Source organism: Cygnus olor, chromosome 15 (assembly GCF_009769625.2).
Source record: "Cygnus olor isolate bCygOlo1 chromosome 15, bCygOlo1.pri.v2, whole genome shotgun sequence".
Lineage (NCBI taxonomy): Eukaryota > Metazoa > Chordata > Aves > Anseriformes > Anatidae > Cygnus > Cygnus olor.
Window position 1 is genome coordinate 13,817,528 of NC_049183.1, and position 21,314 is coordinate 13,838,841.

The 21,314-nt window shown below is 47.8% G+C and overlaps 1 protein-coding gene and 1 long non-coding RNA gene across 3 annotated transcripts in view; one reads left to right on the forward strand and one right to left on the reverse strand.

The window, feature by feature from the left end:
• Positions 1–1,317: 1,317 nt before the first annotated feature.
• On the reverse strand, positions 1,318–2,398 carry LOC121078798. The gene is made up of 2 exons (XR_005824752.1): positions 2,254–2,398; positions 1,318–2,186 (listed from the first exon to the last, which is right to left on the reverse strand). It is a non-coding gene; the product is annotated as an uncharacterized LOC121078798 (long non-coding RNA).
• A 176-nt stretch (positions 2,399–2,574) lies between these two features.
• FOXK1 (forkhead box K1) overlaps positions 2,575–21,314 on the forward strand; it is a 55,732-nt gene continuing 36,992 nt past the window's right edge. For both annotated transcript variants that reach the window (XM_040575336.1, XM_040575337.1), the window contains exon 1: positions 2,575–3,155. In XM_040575336.1, the coding sequence (XP_040431270.1) occupies positions 2,704–3,155 (452 nt within the window). In that variant the 5' untranslated portion in view covers positions 2,575–2,703. The remainder of the gene's footprint in view (positions 3,156–21,314) is intronic.

Below are 21,314 nucleotides of genomic sequence, written 5' to 3' on the forward strand. Positions count from 1 at the left end.
AATTTTCAGGCAGAAAGAAAAAGATTTGTCGGAAGAAACACAGATGCACGCTGGCTGATTCATGCAGCAAGAGTGTCTCGGTGGTGGGGGGTGACTGTGACACGTGTGAACGAGCCCTTCGGCATTCCCAGCTCCGCTCTCCTGGTGCACAGATGCTGTGTGCGAGTTATTCTCCGACTGGAGCTGCAGGAATCTGTAGCCTATACCCAGTGTGGGACAGGTAATGGGATGCAGCCCTTGCAGCGACACGTCTCTTGGCTGTACATCGGTTGTCCACGTGGGTCCCCTGGGTTGCTGGTACCTTCTGTGTGTGCAACCACAGCCCGTTTTCCTATGCAGCTTTGGAATTATTTACTGACACTGTCTGGTAACTGTCTCACCCTAGTTCTGATTTTTTCGGCGCCCTGCCAGATGAATGGCACAGTGCTGGGTTCTAGAAGAGCCTTAGACACGAACTAAAATCCACAGCCCTCCAGTGCTGCTTTCTCTTTCTTTGGGCAGCTCAACGGTTGCTCCAATATAGCGCCTGGTTTCACTTTGCCTGTTTGCACATGCACGCCTACCAGCTTGGGGCCATTTTTAAGCACACTTAGCAGTACTCTCACCCCGGTGCGAACAGACAAAAGACATGAGCCAGCTCTGATGTCAGGCAGCGTGTGACACTGGCTCTCACCGACCAGATGGCTACGTTACTTGGTGGCCACGAGCATTTGCTGATGCTGAGCAATCTGGGGCAGGACAGGAGTTTGCATGCCTGAGAGGAGCAGCTGCCTGCTGGAGCCCAGGTTACGCAGCGCATGCCACTGCTGTGAGCCATGCCCCCATTTATTAGTTCCTCGATGTCTGAGAGTGCTATTTTAGCAGTAATTTAATTCCAGGCCTCCAGGGAGGCCACTTCTGTCCACCTCCCTCCTCCCTCTGTCCCCTCCAGGGATGCCTTTCCTTCATATCCTGCCCTGAAGACTGTGCCCCTGTGCTGTGCCAGGCTCAGCTGAGTCCCACTGAGAGCAAACACTGCTGCATAGGAAGTGATATTGGTGTTTTGTTAGGTGGCACTGGTCTTTCTTCCTTTCCACTGGTATTGAACTGTAGTGGCAAAGAGCACTCTAACTGAAGACGACGTCTCGGGTGAGATGTCTAACTCAGGTCCCGACTGCTCAGCAGTCATTAAACATCTCAGGGAAGATGTTCCAGGAGCGGGGATGTTAACCTTGTGGTCCTGGACCAATTCCAGCTCGTTTAATTACAGTCTTCATATCTGAAATTTGCTCTGCACTTTTGACCGGTTATGGGATTATTTTTTTCCCATCTCCTCTAAGCTGTTGAGCAGCCTTGCTAAGAGCTGCCACACTCCCCACGTGAGCCGAAGTAATAAGCAATTATGGCTGTTCCCTCTCTCAAGATTTTCAAATTTATTGTATTTTCTGGTGACTTAACAATTTGGGATTCTGCATTGTGTCACCGGCTTGCCTATGCAGAAAAGTTTTACCTTTTCAATCTGGATATCCTAACCAGTAGCGTATACATGATCCACAGATGTGGTGTTGTTGCAAAGAGCATGACCTTTATTAAGTAGGTAATATAAATAACTTCTGGAAAAATAAAAGGTAATTTTAAGTAAGAAATAGTGTAATGCAAGCTAAACAACCTTCATACACACACACTCCCTTATACTAAAGAACTGTGTGTGTACAAAGCCTAGTTTTTAAACTCCCACCTCAGTGTACCAGGGATGTTTTCCCCTTGGCAGACAGTCCAGGGGATTACGATTGTGTTGGAATTAAATCCCCGTGTAGTTGTATAATGGTTATGGGTGATGCCGGGCGGTCTCACCAGGTGTAAGCCAGCCTGAAGTGTGGCAGCCCTGCTTCTCTGGGGGCCCAGGGCCACGCCAGGCAGGGAAGGCCGGCAGGGACCTCACTAGGAAACAGGGCTCCAAAATGGACTTGGGCAGCCCCCCCTGGTACTGTTTCAACACACGGAGCCCACTGTTGTGGGTTTTTCCCTGTCATCCTCTCCAGGAGGAAGAAACAGGGGGACGAGAGGGGACGGGAGTTAACCTGAGGGATGTCTGAGCCACTTGAGGGGGAGACTGAGCCCCCTTGGGGGGTGTCTGAGCCACCTGAGGGGGGATCTGAGCCACCTGAGGGGGGGGACTGAGCCCCCTTGGGGGGTGTCTGAGCCACCTGAGGGGGGGGGATCTGAGCCACCTGAAGGGGGGGACTGAGCCCCCTTGGGGGGTGTCTGAGCCACCTGAGGGGGGGACTGAGCCCCTTTAGGGCTGCCTGGGGCACCTTGGAGGGGGGCTGAGCCCCCTTGGAGGGTGTCTAAGCCACCTGAGGGGGGGGGTCTGCGGCCCCCCACCCTCCGCCCCCCGAGCCCTAAAGCGGACCCCGGGCCACCTGCCCCGAATAACGGCGCTTCGGGGCCCTCTCCTCGGGAAGCACCAACCGAGGCCCGGCGGCGATCGCAACGGGGCCCTGCAGGCGGCGCTGCGAGCCCCCTCCCGGCCTCCAGAAAGCGCTGCGGTGCCGGGGCCCGGCCCGGCCGGCGGAGCTGGCGGGGAGGCTGGGGAAGGCAGGCAGGCAGGCAGCGGGGCTCGGCTCGGCTCGGCTCCCGCTCCGCCCCGCTTCCCCTCCTCCCGTCCGCCCCGCCGGCTCCGCCCCGGAGGCCGGCACGCTGGCTCGCTCCGTGCCTGGGAACATGGCCGAAGTCGGGGAGGACAGCAGCGGGGCGCGGGCTCTGCTGGCGCTGCGCTCGGCGCCCTGCAGCCCCGCCGCGGCGCCCCCTCCCGGGCCGCCGCCGCCCCCGGCCGGGCCGCCCGCTGCTGCTGCTGCTGCTGCTGCTGCCTCCGCCGCCTCCTCCTCCTCCTCCTCCTCCTCCTCCTCCTCCTCCTCCTCCGGGCCGGTGCTGGCTCGGCTGCAGGGCCGCGAGTTCGAGTTCCTCATGCGGCAGCCGGCCGTCACCATAGGCCGCAACTCGTCGCAGGGCTCGGTGGACGTCAACATGGGGCACTCCAGCTTCATCTCCCGGCGGCACCTGCAGCTCAGCTTCCAGGAGCCGCACTTCTACCTGCGCTGCCTCGGCAAGAACGGCGTCTTCGTGGACGGAGCCTTCCAGCGCCGCGGCGGCCCGGCCCTGCTGCTCCCGCCGCAGTGAGTGGGGCTGGGCCGGGGGCGGCGCCCCCCCGCGGCCCCCTCCGGGAAGCCCGAGGGGCCGGGGAGAAAGGGGAAGAGGGAGAGGGGTCGGCCTCTGTGGGGTGAGCCCCCTTGGGAGGGTCCTGAGGGGGTCCCCGCCCACGTGGAGGAGGGGAGGGAGGGTGGGGAGGGGTCTCTGCCCCGCTGGGGGTCTGCTGGGGAGGGGGGGTTGGGGTGGTGTTGAGAGGGGTGGCCTGTGTCTAAGGTGGGGGTCTCCCTGCCCGCTGAGGGGCTGCTGCTGACGGAGGTGGTCTTGAGGCCGTCCGCAGCTTGCAGGGGGTGTGAGGGGGTGGTGGGAGACCCCTCGTGTCAATAAGGCTTCGGTGGGTGAGGGACATGCTAAGGGTGGCTGTCCCCACCCGATGGGGGGCATGAGGAGGTGGTGAGGGATGTCCATGCACCGAAGAGCCAGGTGACGGGGCAGCAGGTCCTGCTCCAGCTCTGCAAGGGTTGTCCTCGCCTTCCTGGGCATCTGCAAGTGTAAAGGGGGACGTTCATCAGGGCCACATCGCTCGGAGGGAGCCACGTCTGGGGATGAAGCATGACCCTGTTGTCATAGGGTGCCTCTCCGCCGGCTGTCCCCATGGTGGTTCTGCCTGCCACCAGGCTCACATTCAACCGGTGGCACTTATGGGCCTCTCAGAAGATAAACGAGAGAAGGCTCTCACCAGTGGGCTAAAACTTGCTACGCCCAGGGTTTGTCTTCCCTGGAAAAGTTCTAGTGGAAAAAGTTGGAAAACCACTTCGCCTGAGTGCTTATTTTAGGGTTGGCAAGTCATGTGTTGTTCTCCGTGTCTCTATGGGGCAACAGAGAAACAGGGAGTGTCGCGTCCCACAGGGATGGTGGCCAAGGGTGGTGCTGCCCACCGGGACCCCTGGAGAGCAGCTACCTCGGGTACCTTTGCTTCGGTTACAGAGAAGGCTGCAGGAGTGGCTTTGGTGTTAGCAGCGAGGTTGTTGTTGTCTGCGTTACGTTTTAGATAAGCTTTCTTGTTTGGGGAAAGCGCAGAAAGAAGGATGAGGTCGACGCTGATCTATTTCTTCCTCCGAAAATCCTGTTTACGGTTGCTGAGCACTGTCCAACTACTGCAGCGCTTCACCCCGGAGGTGGCAGCGTGGCGGCGATGGGTGATGTAATTCCTGCGTGCATCTCTTCAGGTCCCGCTGGGCAGGCTGTGTCTGCTGTGATCCCCGAGTGAACCCCCCTTAAAGGCGGGGAGCGATATTTCTGTGCCTTTTGTTGCTTGTATAAAACATCTGTTTTCAGCTGGCAGCGTTTGGCTTTGGTACTGCTCACCTCCAGCGCAAGGGTCCTGGAGTTATCCCTCTCTCGCCAGCCTGTTGCTTAGGGGAGGGTTTTTTAATTACTCATTTCCTCTGCAGGCTGCTTCATTTTGTACTTAGTAATTTAGTTATAACTCCCTAGCTGCTCGGTCTCTGAGGCGTTTTGGTTTGTAACGTGTTTCATTTTCTAAAAGAGATGTCCTTTAGTGTCTGTTTAATTAATCTTGCTTTGTAAAACAAGACCACCCAAAGCCCAGGGCAGTTCTGTTGTTTTGTTCCCTCTGGTCCTGGGTTTATTTGTGCAAGCTCTCTTATCCCTGTCGTTCTGTTTCTTCGTTTGGTTAATCATAAGCATTGTGCTCGAAAACTCTCTCAGGCAGCAAACGGGTTGCTTATTCCCCCCACTTCTATTTGCTCACGACTTCTGGTGTGGGAATGGCAATTTTCCTTCTTCATCACTTCAAAGGGAGGAGTTCAACGTGCAGTTAGGAACACTGCACAGTAAGCCATCCTCTTTGCTTGGTCACTGTTTGAGCTACATAAATAAACTCCATGCTCCTCCCTTTCTGAGTTCTGGAGTAGGAAAATGTTTTGCATCAATCTAAAGGAATTTGCCCCCTTGCTTCTAGCAGGTAAACAACTCCTTTTCTTTTCCTGGCCGGGCAAGGGTTTGTAATCAAGACCAGGGTAAAAAAAAAAAAAATCCTATCAAATCTTGTAATACACAGCTTCTATTGAGGCTTAAACCTATTCTCCTATTATCCCCGTGTTTGAAAAATCGGACAACTCCCTCCCAGTCACACCCTCGCTCCCCCCACAAACACACACCCACCACACAAGCAAAACAAAGCACTGGTCGCTGCCATTTCTTTTCTACAGAGAAGCCTGTATGCCTGTTGCTAGCCTACTAATATTGTCAAGGATAGGAGGTATAAAAATAAAGATAGGTCTCAGTACACTGACTTTACAATTCAAACTACACTTTTTTTCCTGAGTATCATTTTCTGGTAACATTACAGTCCTGTTTGGTACAGCCACATATCTCTATCTGCCCGTAGAATGTACAGTTTATACTAAATCTTAGAAATTAATGGCTGCGCCACTCAGTGATTTAGATGGGAGCCCCTTGTGATGTGGGGAATGCTTGAAGAACTAAAACTTTGAAGGAATGCTTGTTTGAATAGTTGTCCCCTTTTTTTTCACCTTCTAGTAAAGGACAGCAAAAAATATACCAAGTCCAATTTCTTTTCTATGAGTACAGTCATTGCTTTGATATTACAAGCAAAGGAGATGATCGTGGATCACGAGATCATGAATGGAAGCAGAGGATTCCACGGAAAAAACGTCTTTCAGATGTAATTCATACTGTAAAAAATAAATCCTGGACTCGCAAATTCTGTTTCTGAGGTTTCTTCCCATTTTACTCACTCTGTATAAACATTTCTGTGTTGTCAGCCCTCTCCTGAGTCTAGAAGTAATTATTCCTAAAATTTACAGAAGATTTTGCAGGGAGGAGTGGGGAAGGGAAGAAAGAGGAAGAGTTCTGAGATGTTTCTGAAGACTCTCTGTACCTCCTAAAACAATAGACCCGTTCAAAATCAAGGGCCTTGGAAAGGTTTCGTATCGCTTCCTCCATCCCCTCGGTGTGTACGTGTAATAATCTGTGAGCAGAATTTCACTGCCGGGCAGGAGTGTCGTGTTGCACAGCTGTGTTGTTATGGAAGATTATATTTCACAGATGTGATGACATAACTGTGAAGTGTAATTAAACAGTAACGACCAACAAGAAGGGCATTTCCTAGAGGTTAATGACAGTTAGAAACAAAGTGGGTAGAAGAGTGGAGGGCCCGCAGTCCAGCCAAAGCCCCCTTAATCTGTTTAATTAACACGAGTGTCGCACTACAGCAGGCATTACAAATAAATCAAGATGAAATCATGGAAGTACTTACACTGAGAATAAGTGCTTTAAGTAAAATTAAGGATCGCTAGAAACTCCTTTTAGCTATACTAGTGGAGGCTGGAAATCTCTAGAGAAATGTTGGTGGTTTTTATATTTAAAAAAAAAATCAAGACTATTGCTTAGCTATAAGCTAATATAATAGCTAATACTATAATATAATAGCTAATATAATAGCTAATACTAAGCTAATATAATAGCTAATACTATAATTTATGGTGAGCGCTAGATTTTTAAACTATTGATACAAGCAAAAACTTGAGATACAGCTGGAATCACTGGCTGGAGTAATTTTTCCTGCTGAGGACAATAATATTGTCAAAAAATAGGAGGGGAAAAAATAAAGATAGATCTTAGTGCACAGACTTTACAATTCAAACTGTAGTTTTTCTCTGAACATTATTTAATGGTAACACTACAGTCCTGTTTGGTACAGCTTCAAATTTACCGTGTAATCAGGTGTTTGCAGGATCAGGTCAACATTGGATTATTAAATTTTTCTTTGTAATCTTCAGAAATGACTCAATTTTTAAAAGAAGTGACAGTAACAAGTTAGAGACTTCCAATAACTGAAATAAGCGTTTCTCCACCCCTAGAAGCGAAGGAACTGAAACAGAAGTTGAAAGTTTAAGCTTGCTAACCTGAATTTTAAGCAGCTATGGGTCAGGTTTTCAAATGCTCCGAAGTACAAAAGTCCTATTGACTAAAAACTGCAAATGTTGATCGAGCGTAGCCCGATAATAGCACTTGAGCTTTCTGAACTGGGAGCTCAATAGATTGGAAAATGGTGCTTGTCTGCAAGCGTTTCATGGGATATTTGCTTATTGCTTTTGTGCCCGTTCTGTAGCTTTGCAGTAGAGCTGTTAATGGAGCTGAAAGTTGGTGTTTTTCAGTGTAAGCTGATATTTTCAGCGTGAGATTTAGAAGCGTAAAAAAGTTTTAAAACCTGAAGTTCTTTTAGCATTTAGGAAAGGGTGAATGGAGTATTTTTTTATTTTATTTTTTAGTCGGAGAGTAAAATACGAGGGGAGTAAATATGTGGATGTATAAAATTAAACCGTGGAGTTAAAAATAAAATCTATTATGTGTACGAGCCCCATTATAAAGTGAAAAATTATAAAGTGAAAACTTACTCTGCATGCAAAGAGCATGCTGCTCTATTTATAATGGCATTTTGCTAGGCACTTAATAAACTTGACAAAAATAAATAGTGCAATGCTCCGAGCAGATATCGAGGTGCTGAGCCCACCAAATGCTGTGGGCAGTGGCGGTGTCGCTGTGGTTGGGGTCCGGGAACCCAAAAATGAGAGCTGGATCCAGCAGTCTTCCCATTCCCCTTCCTTAGGGAGACGGGGAAGGCTGTTAGCCAGGAACCCGAGGCTCTGGTTCAAATAAAAATTGACCTGATCTAGAAAAATGGAGATGTGCACGGCGTGTCAGTGTTTTGATGACCTCACTAACCACTCGGCCTCTATTCTTGTGGTTAGGACGATGCCATCACGGTGGGTGCGAGTGTGGGTATCCTTACAGCTCGGAGGGAACTGCGAGCCCTGCGTACGCGTGCTAAGGAAGTGCTTTGACCACATAACCACGACTGCAGAGCTGCTCGTTTCTGAAATGCTGCGTGTCTGTTGACTCTGTTAGCTCCTCGTGCAGTTTTGCTTCTTAAAGATTGCGTAATCTGCATTTACAACGATTTCTTTCCTTTGTTTGAAAAGCTTTGCTGCAGCTAGTGGATGGTGGTTTTGCTCTTGCTAGAAATTCTTAAAAGGTTTGCTGTCTTAGTTCTTTATCTGACATTTCTCATGCTCTGATTTCAAAGACCGAACAGGTTTTTTTTGTTGCGCAGCAAGGCTGTGATAAAGGGCTGCTTTATTTTAATTACGGAATTTATGTCGAGTAATAATTCCTAGCTACGCGCCTCAATTTGTCATGGGTTATATTAAATGTTTAAGGAAAGTTTCTCATTAAGTGAGGCTGGTGCTCGATTTGTTGATTCAAAAATAGCTGTGCTGGAAGTCAGGCTGCGAATGTAAACTAATGCCATGCAAAACTCGGTGTCTGCTCTCTTAGGGATTCCTTTAAACCAAGCTCGGTTCAGTTTAGCTGATGTGTTGATGATGAAAAGATTAATCTAACCAGAACACGCCGCGCTTGTCTTGTGCATTCTTGTGCAGATCTCAGCTGTAAAGGCTGAGGCCGTAATGTGGATTCGAGTTGTGCTGGTGTAACTTCTGTGTTCGCAAACTCTCAAGCATGACATCTGTGCTCAGCTGACTGGGGGATGCTTCCAGTTGCTGTCTGTGTACAGAAGTCTAGGGGATGAATGAGTGTAAGAGGTTTTGCTCTTACAAACACTGGAATAAAAATCATGAGATCTTTAGTAATTCACATCTTAGTTATTTTGGTGCCAGTTGCGCGAGCATCCCCACTGCAGAGTTCCTGTTTTGACTTCAGGCAACAGATCAGAAGAACCTTTCTTTTTTTTTTTTTAAATCTTTTTTAATTTCAGAAAATGGGACACAGCCTTCCACCGACAAACTGAAAGTATAGATGAGGACCAGCCTGACGTGGTTGTTTGCTTTGTAAGCAAGCTCCCAGTAACTGCGCTCCGATAGCCATTTGGCGTCCGAGCTGTTGTGTGCGACGCCAAATTCTCTTGCACGGTGTTGCAGCTTCCTGGAGGAGTAGATGTGGCAACAGGATGTTGGTAAAGAACAGGAAACTACTTGAATTTACTACTCATGACATACAAATAAACTCTTCTTCCTGGCCCACGTGTAGTACTTGGTGTCTGCCATCGACCCGAGTTTCTGCAGCTCCTGGAGGCTGGAGCTGGGCGGGTTGCAGTGTGCTTAGGGGCAGCCGTGCTCTGGCGCTGGGGGAACAAGGAGGACGCAGGCTGCTTGGTGCTGGTAAGGGATTTGGTGCCTGTCTGCGATCTGACAGTTACCTCCAGCTGGCTTTGCTCCGTGCATCAACCCCTGAAGGGTTTCCCAAGGCTGCAGAATTAAGGCTGGGATATCTGCTTCTGGATTCCTGCTTAAAGGGGGAGCAACACAAAACAAACAAAAAAGAAAGCTGAATATGCTTCCCAGAGTGGGTTAGGTGGTTAAGGTCTTTGTCATCTGACAATTTTACACAGCTGGGACAGGCAATAAATGCTGTAAGAGCTGGTTCAGTGCTTTCTGGCTGGTAGCTTTTACACGTCGGTTTAAAACATTTAAAACAGAAGCGGCTGGTGGGCCCCGATGTAGCAGACCGAGAAATACAGGGAGCTGGAGGTGTGAGGAATTACAGGTTCATTTTGTGGCCGTGATCCGAAGGAATCGGTAAGGTGAAGAGGTTCAAGCAGTTCTTTTGTCTCCTGAATGCGTGGGCTATGACAAGACACCTTAACGTACTTCCAGGTTATTTGATTAATTGACTAATTGTGGGTACAAATGATTTTATGGTCTTGATGCATTTGTTCACTTCAGTGACTTGTTCCATATTAATCACTGAATAGCTTTTTTCGAGTATTTATAAGTTTCCCCCCTTCAGCTGACTTCAGGCTGCCTGTAATTAGACATAGCGCTGATCTCTTGCTTAGGTAAATGAGTGAAAATTTCTTTGCAGCAGTATATTCTCTGTTTTCATAATACAGATGCAGTTTTACTAACATCTGTTCACTCTTGTCCATAAATGTTTTTTGCAAGTGATTTATGTCTAGTTCCTTCAGAACAGCTCAATAAAATGCATGTGTGCATTACTTTTGCATGGCACTTAATTTTTATGAAATACATATTTTATTGGACATTTAAGGGTCTTAATGGCCTAATTAATACTCTGTATCCACTTCTGTCTTTGTGTTTTGCTCTTCATTAGACTGCTGCGCCTTTTTTCTCATCCTTGTACATTTCTTACCATAAAAATTTCAAGCAGTCTTTGGAGAGCACTCTGTCAGAAGCCTGTTCTTTGAATATTCAGCAACTCTCAGCAAGATTTGATTGATAGTCCCTCCCCTCCCTTGCCCACTCTATTTTTAGTGATTCAAAAAGGAGTTTAATTTCTCGGGTTGTCATTTGTTGTGTATGCGTGCGCGCTCCAATTTGTTTCGGTGTTTTTCTCCCGCCTTTCAACGCAGCAGATAGGTGATTTTCCTGTTGTTTGATGACACCTTGACAGTTACCGAGAAATAATGCAGAAGTGAATTGGGATTTCCACCTTAGCTGAGGGAGCAAAGCTGAACAGTCTTCGGTTCTGTTAATACAGGCTGCGTGATTCGTAGAGGAGGATAAGTGGAAGGAAGCTTAAAGCATGTTATTATCACTTATCCTGCATTAAGAGCTGTCTCGCAGAAGAGCCTGCATCTCTCCACGTGCACCTACGATGCACTCCATCTTTTGGGGCAGATCGGGGAGACAAAAAACCTGTGGCCTAAGCAGAGTGGAAGAGGCATCCCTTTCCTTCTCTGAAACGCAATGTTACAGCTATGCCCCTTTTTTCTGCTTCATGCCACTTTAAAGAGAGTCTTGGGAAGGCTTCCCACACAAACTGTTTTAATCTTCTGTCTCCCTTAAGGCCACGGACGGAAGCCACCAGCATTTTGACTAAGCAAGACCGGACTCCCTGCAGAGCCAGTTTGTGCACTTGCTAAAGGATTTGTTCTTGAGCAACTGAAGGCCTTTCCTCTCTCCAGGGCACAAGAACTCCGAACTCTTTAAACACTCAAAGTCCTGGTGGTGTGGGAGGAGAGAAGAACCAGACACAGAAAGCAAATGCTGTTTCCACCTGATGGGTAGACGAGAAATGGTTTTGCTTTTCGTACTCAGTTTGAGCGCAGTCCAAACCAGCGAGGGCAGGCTCTCGGTGTCGGAGATGTGCCAACTGCTATTTACTTATTGATCTTTTTTTTTTTTTTTTTAATTGTTTCACGGCTTGCGTAAGGTGGTGTATCTTGGCTTGGCTGCCAGCCCATCATGTGTAAAGGGGTGTTGACTGTCAACAAGCCTGGCAATTGGGTGGCTTTGCCTCCTTCTGTCTTGGCCGTTTGGCTGTATAATCATTATCTCTGTTCTTCTACCACGTCTCCCTTAGACACTGGCTAATGAGACAAGCCGTAATGAAACTGTTTTGTGCCCTGGTAAGACCTGTGAAGGAAGTCAAGGGCTGGCACATGCTTTGCTGCTGCTGCCTTTCTTTATGGAGTATTAAGGCAAGTGCTGATGTTTTCTTCAGGCACAGGAGGTCTTAGGAGAATATTCCTGATGTGCACTGGTTCAATAAACGTGTTGCTAGCTCGGTTATTTTTTTGTGTGTGTGTTTTGTGTAAACAAGGCATATACCAACTGGCTGTCAGGAATCGGTGCAGTCACGTAGTTCAGACTTACACGTGGTCTGTTTACAACCAAGTGCCCCAGATCAGCGCTCTGCTGCAAACTGAGCCTCAAATGAACTCGGGAGACAATTTTTTTGATGAACGGCGATACTAAATCTGAGGTCTCTGGGTGACACATGGGTGCATCCTCTTTTCCACGTGATTCGGTTTCTTCTCGCTTTCATCTTGCTTTGCGCTTCACCAGAAAGTATTGCAGGTGTGAGAATTGACAAAATAATCTATAGCAGAAACGGCATAGAGTCCTCTTCCTCAAAAAGCTGGTATTACAAACTGTGAAGTTTGTGTGAAGCTTCCAGGTAAGGTACGTGCACCAAAGTAAAATGTTTCCCTAGTTATATGTACTATAGGGAAGCAGGGGGATGGAGGGGTATAGTAGAGTATGCTGGTAATAGGACAAGTTAACTCTTTAAAATGTCCTGCTTTAAGGTAATGAAACCATTGTGGTGACAGCTTACATATGTCCTGTCATTTTGCACGAGTCTTTCACTGTAGTAAACTCTTTTCAAGGAAGAAACTCCTCAGTACGGTCAGATTTGCTGTCAGGATTTAAGGTGCTTGAACAGCCTTGGGATTATTTTTTGCTGTTTGCCATCTTAGCCGAGTCCTGCTAGGTGGTCTTTCCCAAGCCAGTCCAGTATACCTTTGCCTTAAAACAAACCACAGTAGGATAAATTTCTTTTCTGTTTCTTTAGTAGGAAGGCTTTGTCTTACCAAGCTGTGCCTGGGGTCCTCTTCTAACCTTCATTTCCAATGTCAGTATTTCAGAGGCTGCAGGTGGGTGTCACTTTGTAGACATATGTGTGAGGGATACTCTGCGATGCCCCAAATGCTTATTTGGCTCCGAGTCCAAAAGATGCCAGCCTTTAAAACATCTAAATTACCCTCGGAGCAGCCTTTAACACTAATCCTGGCTTCCTCTACTGGGCATTGAATGGGTTGTGAAATGTCTTCGGAGGGAGCGGAACGGACTTGAGTGAACGTTTTGCAAAGTCTGAGTCCATATGGATCGTTATTTGTAATGTACATAAATAGTACATTAGCTCCTTCCAAATCACTTTCTAAATGAACTGAACCAGCCTCAAAGGAAAATACATCATAGTCATGCTCTGTGTGTGAGAGCCCTCTTAGAGAGCCTGACTGCATTCAAAGGTTAGCAACATCCCACACACAAGTTTTTTCTGGCATATGTATGTGGGAATTAAGATCTTTTCCTGAGCTTTACTGAGGTTACTTTGTTTTGCACAGCCTTCGTTAATGTGTTTATAGGTAGGTCTTAGCTTTGGAAATAAGGTGGCTGCTGAGACCTTTCAAGGAGACCAGCTGGCTCCTTGAAAGCAAGCCCTGCGATGATGAATGGCCCATTAGAAGAAAGTTGATGGCATTGCAAATGAGATTTACATGAGAATCAAACTGCTCTAGTGTGTCCGGCAGAGATGCTGAAACAAGCGTCCCTCGCCGGGACGGTTATTGAGAGATTTTTTATGAACTGATCTTTTAAAATGGGGAGTTTCTCCTCCTTCTCCAGGATATAAAAATACTCAAAAACCTGTAGTAATAAAGGAAGGGTCTTCCCAGGAAGCTGGGAAGGGGCATGAAAAGGGGGATAGGACACGAGCTGCGTGCTGTGCTTGGCCAAATTTCTGTGGTGGAAGGGGCAGGAGCTGCGGCAAGCTGGAAATTCCCCGGCAGTTGAGCAAAGTTTGAAAAATCTTGGTGTTGAGTTAGGTATGGAAATGAATAACCAGCACGACTTGTCGAGGCCAGCGCTGGCACTGCCACTCGTTCCATGCTGTCACTACATATTTAATTCTCGGTGCACTGCTTAATTTCTTATTGAAAACAGAACTCTTTGTAGAAGCTGTTACGGGGAAGTTCCCCAAAGCGTGGGTGCAGGTGGGGCTTTTTTTGGCACTGAGGTAGGTGTTAATTGTGGTTTATGATTGAGGGAGAAACGTACTTAGCCGAACGTTTCTGCCAAGATGAGCAAAGAAGGAAAATAGTTAATATTGACCTTTTTAATTTTAACCGAGATCGCTGTGAGCGGCAGAGGCTTGGAAAGCTGCTCAGAACGGCTCTCAAGTTTCGCAGAAGCAGGGAAGAAATGAGAGGTACTGGTCGTGGCCGGGCTGTGCTGAGTCACCCCTTGTGGTCTGCGCTGCGGTGCAATTGAAGCCAGGCTCCTGCTCTTATCTCGAGGGCTGTCTTGGAGCGGGGAAAAACTCAGCCCGTGATGAATGAATGGGGAACAGGCGGTCCTTTCTGTGCAGAAACTCCCTGCAGGCAGGCGTGTGTGTGTGTTAGAGAACTGGTGCTTGCCATTGCTGCAACACCTCCGAAAACAAACCAGCTGGCAGTCCGGCTGCTCGCTGCCCGGTGCTGCCCCAATTTCATGCACGGGGGTGCTGAAGCAGCCGGGTGCAGCGTGTTGGTGCTCCTCAGCCTGGGAGCTGTGGTTTGCCCGTACACCCCCAGGTCCGGGGCGGTCGTAGGACCTGCAAATTCCTGCGGGAATGGCTCTGAGACCTCAGTGAATGCTGAGCCAAACTCGCTCAGAATCCAAGGCTTGTTGCAGCATCTGCCATTAAGTCTGAAGGCGCAGGGTTTGCCACTGGCTCGTGGAGGACGAGGGTGGTGGTAGCAGAACACAGACAGAGCCATTCGTGTGCTCAAATTTACTTCGTTGGGCGGCAATGGGGAAGGGTGGAATAACCTCGTTTACCATCGTGGTGTGTATTGTTTTTTCTATTTTGTTTTTGTTGCATAAAGCCTTGGCTGCTGTCAGGCACACAGTTGAAGAATACTTATTTTTGCAATGTGTGTTGTGTTTTTTTTTTTTACTCCTGTTCCATTTTTCTGCCAATTTGATCTGTACTTTAGTTTTGTTTAGTGGTTATCTGATAGGGTTGGGATTTTATTTTTGAGTTGGCCTTTTTTTTTTCCCCGTTTGAAAAATCACATTAGGCTCTAAAATGGATCAGCTCTAAAACTGAACGCTAGGACAAGATATTTATTGCTGATGCTGTTGGAGAGAAACCCCTATAAAGTGAATTTCTGTGTACTGAGAAGATGCCCCAAACTTCACTAAGAGCCATGCCAATGAAAAGACCTCCGAGGCTTTGCGGAAATCCGGTCTTAAGGCAGATGTCCACTCTTCAAAGTCAAAGCAGGAGTGACAGGCGTGCTGTTGATTCTTCTGAGCTGGACCCTGGCTTAGCAGGATGGGAGCAACCGCTTCCACATGGCCATCAGAAGAGGCCAATATTGACTGGAAGGTATTCAGAAATATTTGAATAGAGCTGTCCAGCCCCTCAGAGTGGTGTGGTTAAAATCCCAGGAGAGGTCCTGCAAATCCCGAGCACGCCTTGCTCCCTAAACCAAGGTGCAATTTCTGCCCCGCGCTGCTGTCGCCGGCGCTAGCACGTGCGGTAAGCAGGAGGAGAGGAGTTAATTTTAGCTTGATTGGCAACACAGAAGGGAACCGAGATGACTGTGCTGGAGATGGCAGTGGGATGAGATCAACGAGGGGAGTTTATTTTCATACATCTAAGTGGGTGTTCTAAGCAATTTAATTATTTTTTTTAAGGGAACCAAGACTGTTAACGCATTTAATCCTTGAAATGCTCCTGTGGTAGCAGTCCTGCACGCTTAGCGTTGTTGCACAAGGCTGGCTGAGATAACACCAGGTGCGTGTCCCGTTCCTCTGCAGTTCCCAGTCCCTGCACCCTGCTGCCTGGCTCCTCAGCAGCGTCTCGGGATTGGGCTCCCCGCTTTGCTCCTACTCACCTTTGTTTATGTTCTGGAGCCCGTTCAGAGCTGTTTATGATTAAACATTGCTCAAACAGCCAGGTTAAGATTTATTGACATAAAGGAGGCTGGGAGGAGGGAGCGGCTGGCTGGACATCTGCGTCTATTTCCAGCCGCGGGTGATGTTATTGGAATTGCACACGTGTCTGAGGCCGCGGCGTATCAGACAGGCTTCTGTTCAAAGGCACGGTGGCGAGGGACTGATCCCTGCCGGCACAGCACGGCGTGCTGAGAGCTCAACTAAGGCCGTGTGCGCTGCTGACGCTCCTTCCTCTTGAGCTCAGGGCGCGGAAATCACCCCGCTGCTCTCGAGCAGGGGGCCACGAGCTTTCTCGAGGTGACGAGAGAGATCCGGCTTTAAAACATGCCAATGGGGCGACAGCCAAGCTGGGCACGAACCCTTTAAGAGGCAGTGCTGGTGTACGGGTGGCAAGGAGGTTGAAAACGGAAAGCTGGTAGGCGAGCGCTCTTTTTAGGAAAATAAATTCAAAGGAAAATAGAGAAGCATCAGAGCTAGAAAGAGGTAGGTTCGTAAGAAGCCATCCATCGTTTCTGAGCTAAACCAGCGTTTCCTAGCCTCTTTGTTACGTGCAAACAGTGGGGTTAAATGGCTGTTTAGCTTTTGAGGAACGCTATATGTAGCACATCAGAGTTTCTTTGTTTTAAAAATCACAGATATTGATAACTTTCAGGCTTTAAACTTTTTTTTTTTTTTTAAATACTGGTAATACGGTAAGAAATTTAATTTACTGATCAGCCCAGCATGGAAAGGGACTTTTGCAGTTATGAGACTGGATGATGAAAGAGAGAGGTGCCCCCCCAATATTGCACATAATTTACATTTTCTCTGAAGATCAGATATTTAGTGTTTGGTAAAGAAATTGCTGAGATACAATCTAGACCTCTGCAGGCTAAAATACCTGATTACGGCAGCAGTGGGCACACAGAGGCTCGTGCGTGTTGCACGGAGTTTCTTAACTATCGTTATTTTCATGTATACAACCACACACACAACAAAACAACATAATGGGTGTGCTGTGTGTTGCAGATCGTATCAGCCATCTGCAGCGCTGATAGAAACTTTCTGGGGCCGGCAGCCAGCCTTGTTTAAACAGAGGCATCGCCTGCACCTCGTGCCAGCCCACTTCTTCGGTGGCAAGCTTTCGCACCAGGTTCTGAGGTTTCATCAGGCCGCTCTTTCTGACACTTAAAACAGCTCCTTATTGCCAGACTTCAAAATAAACAGCAGCTTTACGGTTAATTTTAGACCTGAAAGACAGTTACCTAGATGCTTTCCGCAGGTAACTGTTTGCACACGAATGCAAGCCTTGTTTTCTCCGCTGCCTTTGTACCGAGAGGCCCGGTAGAGGAGAGAGGCTCTAATTGACACACGGGGCGGTGGTGGGTTGAGACGTGGCTTCCCATCTGACACGCACAGGAAAAAAGTGCACTGTATCTTAGCAGTTTGCTCAGAAACACCAAGTTGTTTACAGTAAGGAGTACCGAGGGGAACAGAGCAGCCTCTGTAGCTGCTAGAAGTGGGGCCAGAGCTCACCGTCAGAGACCTTACAAATAATACAGATAAAACCCTCCAATCGCTGTGACTGTTGATGCTGCAGATTAATTGAAATTGATGTAAAATCACAGCCAGGCTGGACCTTTAGATGCTGCAGGCTGGCCGTGCTCCACGCCATCCTCCCTGCATGCCACCGAGCTGCAGCTTGCTGGTTTCTAAAGGAATGGGAGTGCTTGGGAGGGGAAGAGGAATTCGTCTTCCGATAGCGAGTCCCGTGCCCGGCGCTCCTCGTTTGGAGTGAATGGCATATTTTGAAGCTGACTCCAATGTTTTGAAATGCGAAACTGACTGAGGTACAATTATAGCATCACCTCTTTGTTTCTCCGTTCCTCGTGGGTAGGCATCAAGTAACTTCCATCTTTTATTGACGTGCGTATTTAACAAGGTTGTCTTGGTGGTGGGCTTTAACAGAGTCACTGACCCAAGCACCAAAAATAATCTGCCTTAACGGTATTTGTTCAAAAAGCCTGCTAAGGAGGATATTCTTTTGACTATAGCAAGGCTTTATTCTTGATTTCTGATATCATCCTGCATATTTATTATCAGTCTGGAAATATTTGTCAGACCCACGTCTGGATTAATTTTAAAGTAACTGTTCATAGATTTTTTTGAATTATTATTATTTTTTATATGTATAGATGAATTCAGATCCAGTCAGGTGTGGATTGATCCAGTCAGATGCTCCACTGAGTTCAGAAACAAGTGGTAATGATGTTTTTTCCAAGGACATCTTTCAGCTTTTTTGCAGGCGTGAAGAGACACAACGAGCTGGCTTAGAGTGGCTTCTGCTGGAGAAGTTTCAGGAAGGTTATTTTTCAAAAACTGCAGATTCTTGTCCCTTTGCACTCTGATAACTTTCTGGAGGAGATTGGAGGAGCTTCTGGTAGGTTTTTTTTTCGGTACTGGATTGAGCAGCTTTACCTGTCCCACGATGCTGGGGATGTAGGATCTGGACAAGACCCATCCATAACGTGGGCAAGGTGGTGACTCCAGGGGGAACCTCCTACCACTCCTGCTGGCTCTCCACCACCTGATTGAAACACCCTTTTCAGCAGTTTCCGTGATATTCTTCCCTGCTCTTCTACGAGATTCTGTTTTCATACTCACTGAATTTATTCCCTGACCTTGCTGTGGTATTTCATTACACAGAGAGGAAAAAAAAGCAACTGCAATATCTTGTGTTTTGTGTTGTGTTTTTTTTCCCTTTCCTGTACTGTGCTTTATTCTTGAAAGGGGAGAATGTTGAAGTAAAGCTGTGCCTGACATCTCAAATAATTTTCAAAGAATAAAATCAGAACATCATTAAAGAGATGTAAGGGATGTACAAATAAAAATACAGCTCTTGGTTCTTCGCTATTAATTCTCCAGTGTGGAAGAACCTAGCACGTTCTCACTTGAAAAATTAACTGCCATTGTTCCTGGCGGTGTTGTTGCTCGTTTTATCAGTTTGCTCTCTGACAGCAATTAAAAGGTTTGCTAGAGAGCCTATCAGAAATTGTAGGGAAGCTGTGTAGAATAAAACGATTGTTTTTTAAGTTGCCCAGCATGGTGTTTCAGTGCAAACCCTCCTGAAGGTTTTGCTTTCAACATCTAGTTGTCAGAGCCGCAAAAAAAAAAAAAAAAAAAAGCCTATTTTCTGCGTGCTTTTAAGGAAGATACATGTGAACCAGAACAGCATTTTGATGTTCATGGGGTTGGGCTTCTGGTATCTCTTTTCCTTTTTAGCCTTCCTGATCCGCCTGGGGGTGTTTACCCTCTCCCCCTCCGCCACCTGCCTGGCTCCGTTTCCCTGGGATGGGCAGCAGGCACCTGGGATGTCTGCAGCGGCCGGAGAGGGCTGAAGGTAGAAGAAAAATCTGTTCATGTCCGTCTGCGTGCGTGGTGCTGGCCAGGAGGGGAATCCCAGAGTTTGCCCAAACTTTCCTGCGAACGTGGCTTTCTTCAGAGGGGCTTTCAAAATGTGCCTGCGTGGGGAAGCGTTTCTCGGTGCGTTTGTGAGCCCTGAAATGGCATAAAGGGAAGCCCTGTGCAACTGAGCTCAATAGAAACAGTCATTATAGCTAATTTACTTGGTGCTTTTAAGAGGCATAGCTATTCATAAGTTGTGGTTTTGCCTGATGCTGCTGGTAGTATTTGTTTTAAATAGATACGCTTGCCCGCACACGCTCTTTGCCCATTTGAAATCTTGTCTGGCTGTGTTGGAAACCTCATTTTAGACACGGTAATATGCAGTGTTAGGCAAATCCCAGTGTAACCTGTGGTGCCTTCTCATTAAGGAAAAAATCCCTTACCCTGTGTACGGTGCCAAGCAAGCGGTAGCGTGAAGCCCAAGGAAGAGGTCGTGTCTGTGACAAAGTGGCAGTTTTATTTTATTTTTTCTGACGTGCTGTCCTTGTTCAGCCATTTAATGTGCTTGCTTCCCTCAAGGACAATGGGTGAATAAACTCTGGAAGCATGAGGGTGCCGAAAAGCACGTGTCGTGCAGTGTGCGAAGCCCCTTCGAGGTGACAAAACCCGCTCCTGGAGCCCTGACCTGCTGCTGCCTTGTGAGAATTGTCATGGGTGTGGGGACATGGGAAGCGCTTGTCGGGATGCAGAAAACGTTTTCCGGCTCTGTTCATGCCGCTGGTGTCTTGCCTCAGCTGGTTGACTTTGGGTTTGGGATAATTAAGCTGAATTTAAAATAAAACTGACTTTTCAGTTTCAGGAACTTTTGAAAATTTCCAGCCGTAAAGCATTGGCGTGGTAGCTGATGGGACGTACCTGACACAGAGCGGAGCTTCTCTCAAAATGAATGAGCTGCATTTCGTCCTCTGAGAGGAGAAGGCGCTGTTTGGATCATGTGATGCTCAAATCTGAGTCTGTGGTTACGTACTCTGTTTTTTAATTATCTGCCAGAAATCTGCAGCACTGCTGCTGGTACCTCCTTCCTCCCCTCAGTTCTCGTCCCCTCCGCCTCCTTCGTGTCGGTGCTGCCACGTGGAGGGCAAGGCCAGGGGGCTCCTCTGCCTGGCAGTTCCCTCCAACAAAAAAGAGAATTAATATCACCTCCACAGGTATTTGGATGGTGCTGCTGGCACGGGGGTGACGTTAGGAGGAACTGGCCAAGGGGAAGGAATGGCAGAGGGGGGAAGGGAAAAGCCTCTTGCAGCAGAGGAACAGAGTTAGGCGTCGTTAAAGTTGATCTGCATGAGATTGAGCGGTTTAATTGGTGTCATTTTGGGAGGTTGTTTTCAGGGAAGAAGGAACCAGTGAGCCGTCCACATGAGCCACAATTTGACCCAGCTGGCCTCATCCCGGTGAGCCCAGGGTGGCCAGAGGAGCATTTCCAGCCACCTCAGCTGCCTTGTGGGGAAGGACAGAAAATCCTTCCAGTAATGCAGAGCTATAGGCTAGTTGCTGCTAACACCACTGGACTGGGTATGAGGAATGCTCACAGCCTCCCAGTGAGTTTGCCTTTACTAAAAGCAGTTTGGTGCTAGCTCTGGTGCAGACACGACAGCTAGGAGGCAGTTAATGCCAGGACCGGGACAGTGAGGTTTGAGTTAGACGTCTGCTGTCACAGGGCAATGGAAGTGGTTGCTGGCATTTTTCTGGAAAAAGCTCCCAACAGAAGAAAACTGACGTTCTTGAAATAGAATTAAGATCGCTCCCTCTTGAATTCAGCTCCTTATTTCACGCCTGACCTCACTCTTGGGCACGCAATTACAGATCCGTCCCAGCTGGCACACCTCCTTTGTGTATCTGTGATGTTAAGCAGGACAGTATGGACAACGTACAGTGACTGTGTTACAAAGCATCCAAGGCAAGCGATTTGTAAACTTGTGGTAACTTTAAAGTTAGAAACCAGTCTTCCTGGATCTAAACTCCTATCGTGCCTTACAGAATAACCATGACCAAACGTTTCAATGGGTTGCTCGGTCTTTGTGGTGGTTACGGAGATCGCTGTACTCCTTTATCTGCAGATAAGCTCCATGCTTTCTGATCCCGGTTTTCCAGCAGTTATGTTAAAAACACTAACGGTAACTTCTACAGCTTTTCTTCTAACTAAACAGCAGTGGATAACAGCAGAGGTGTTTTTGCAGGGAGCTCTGCAGTTTATTTCCTTGTCCTGGT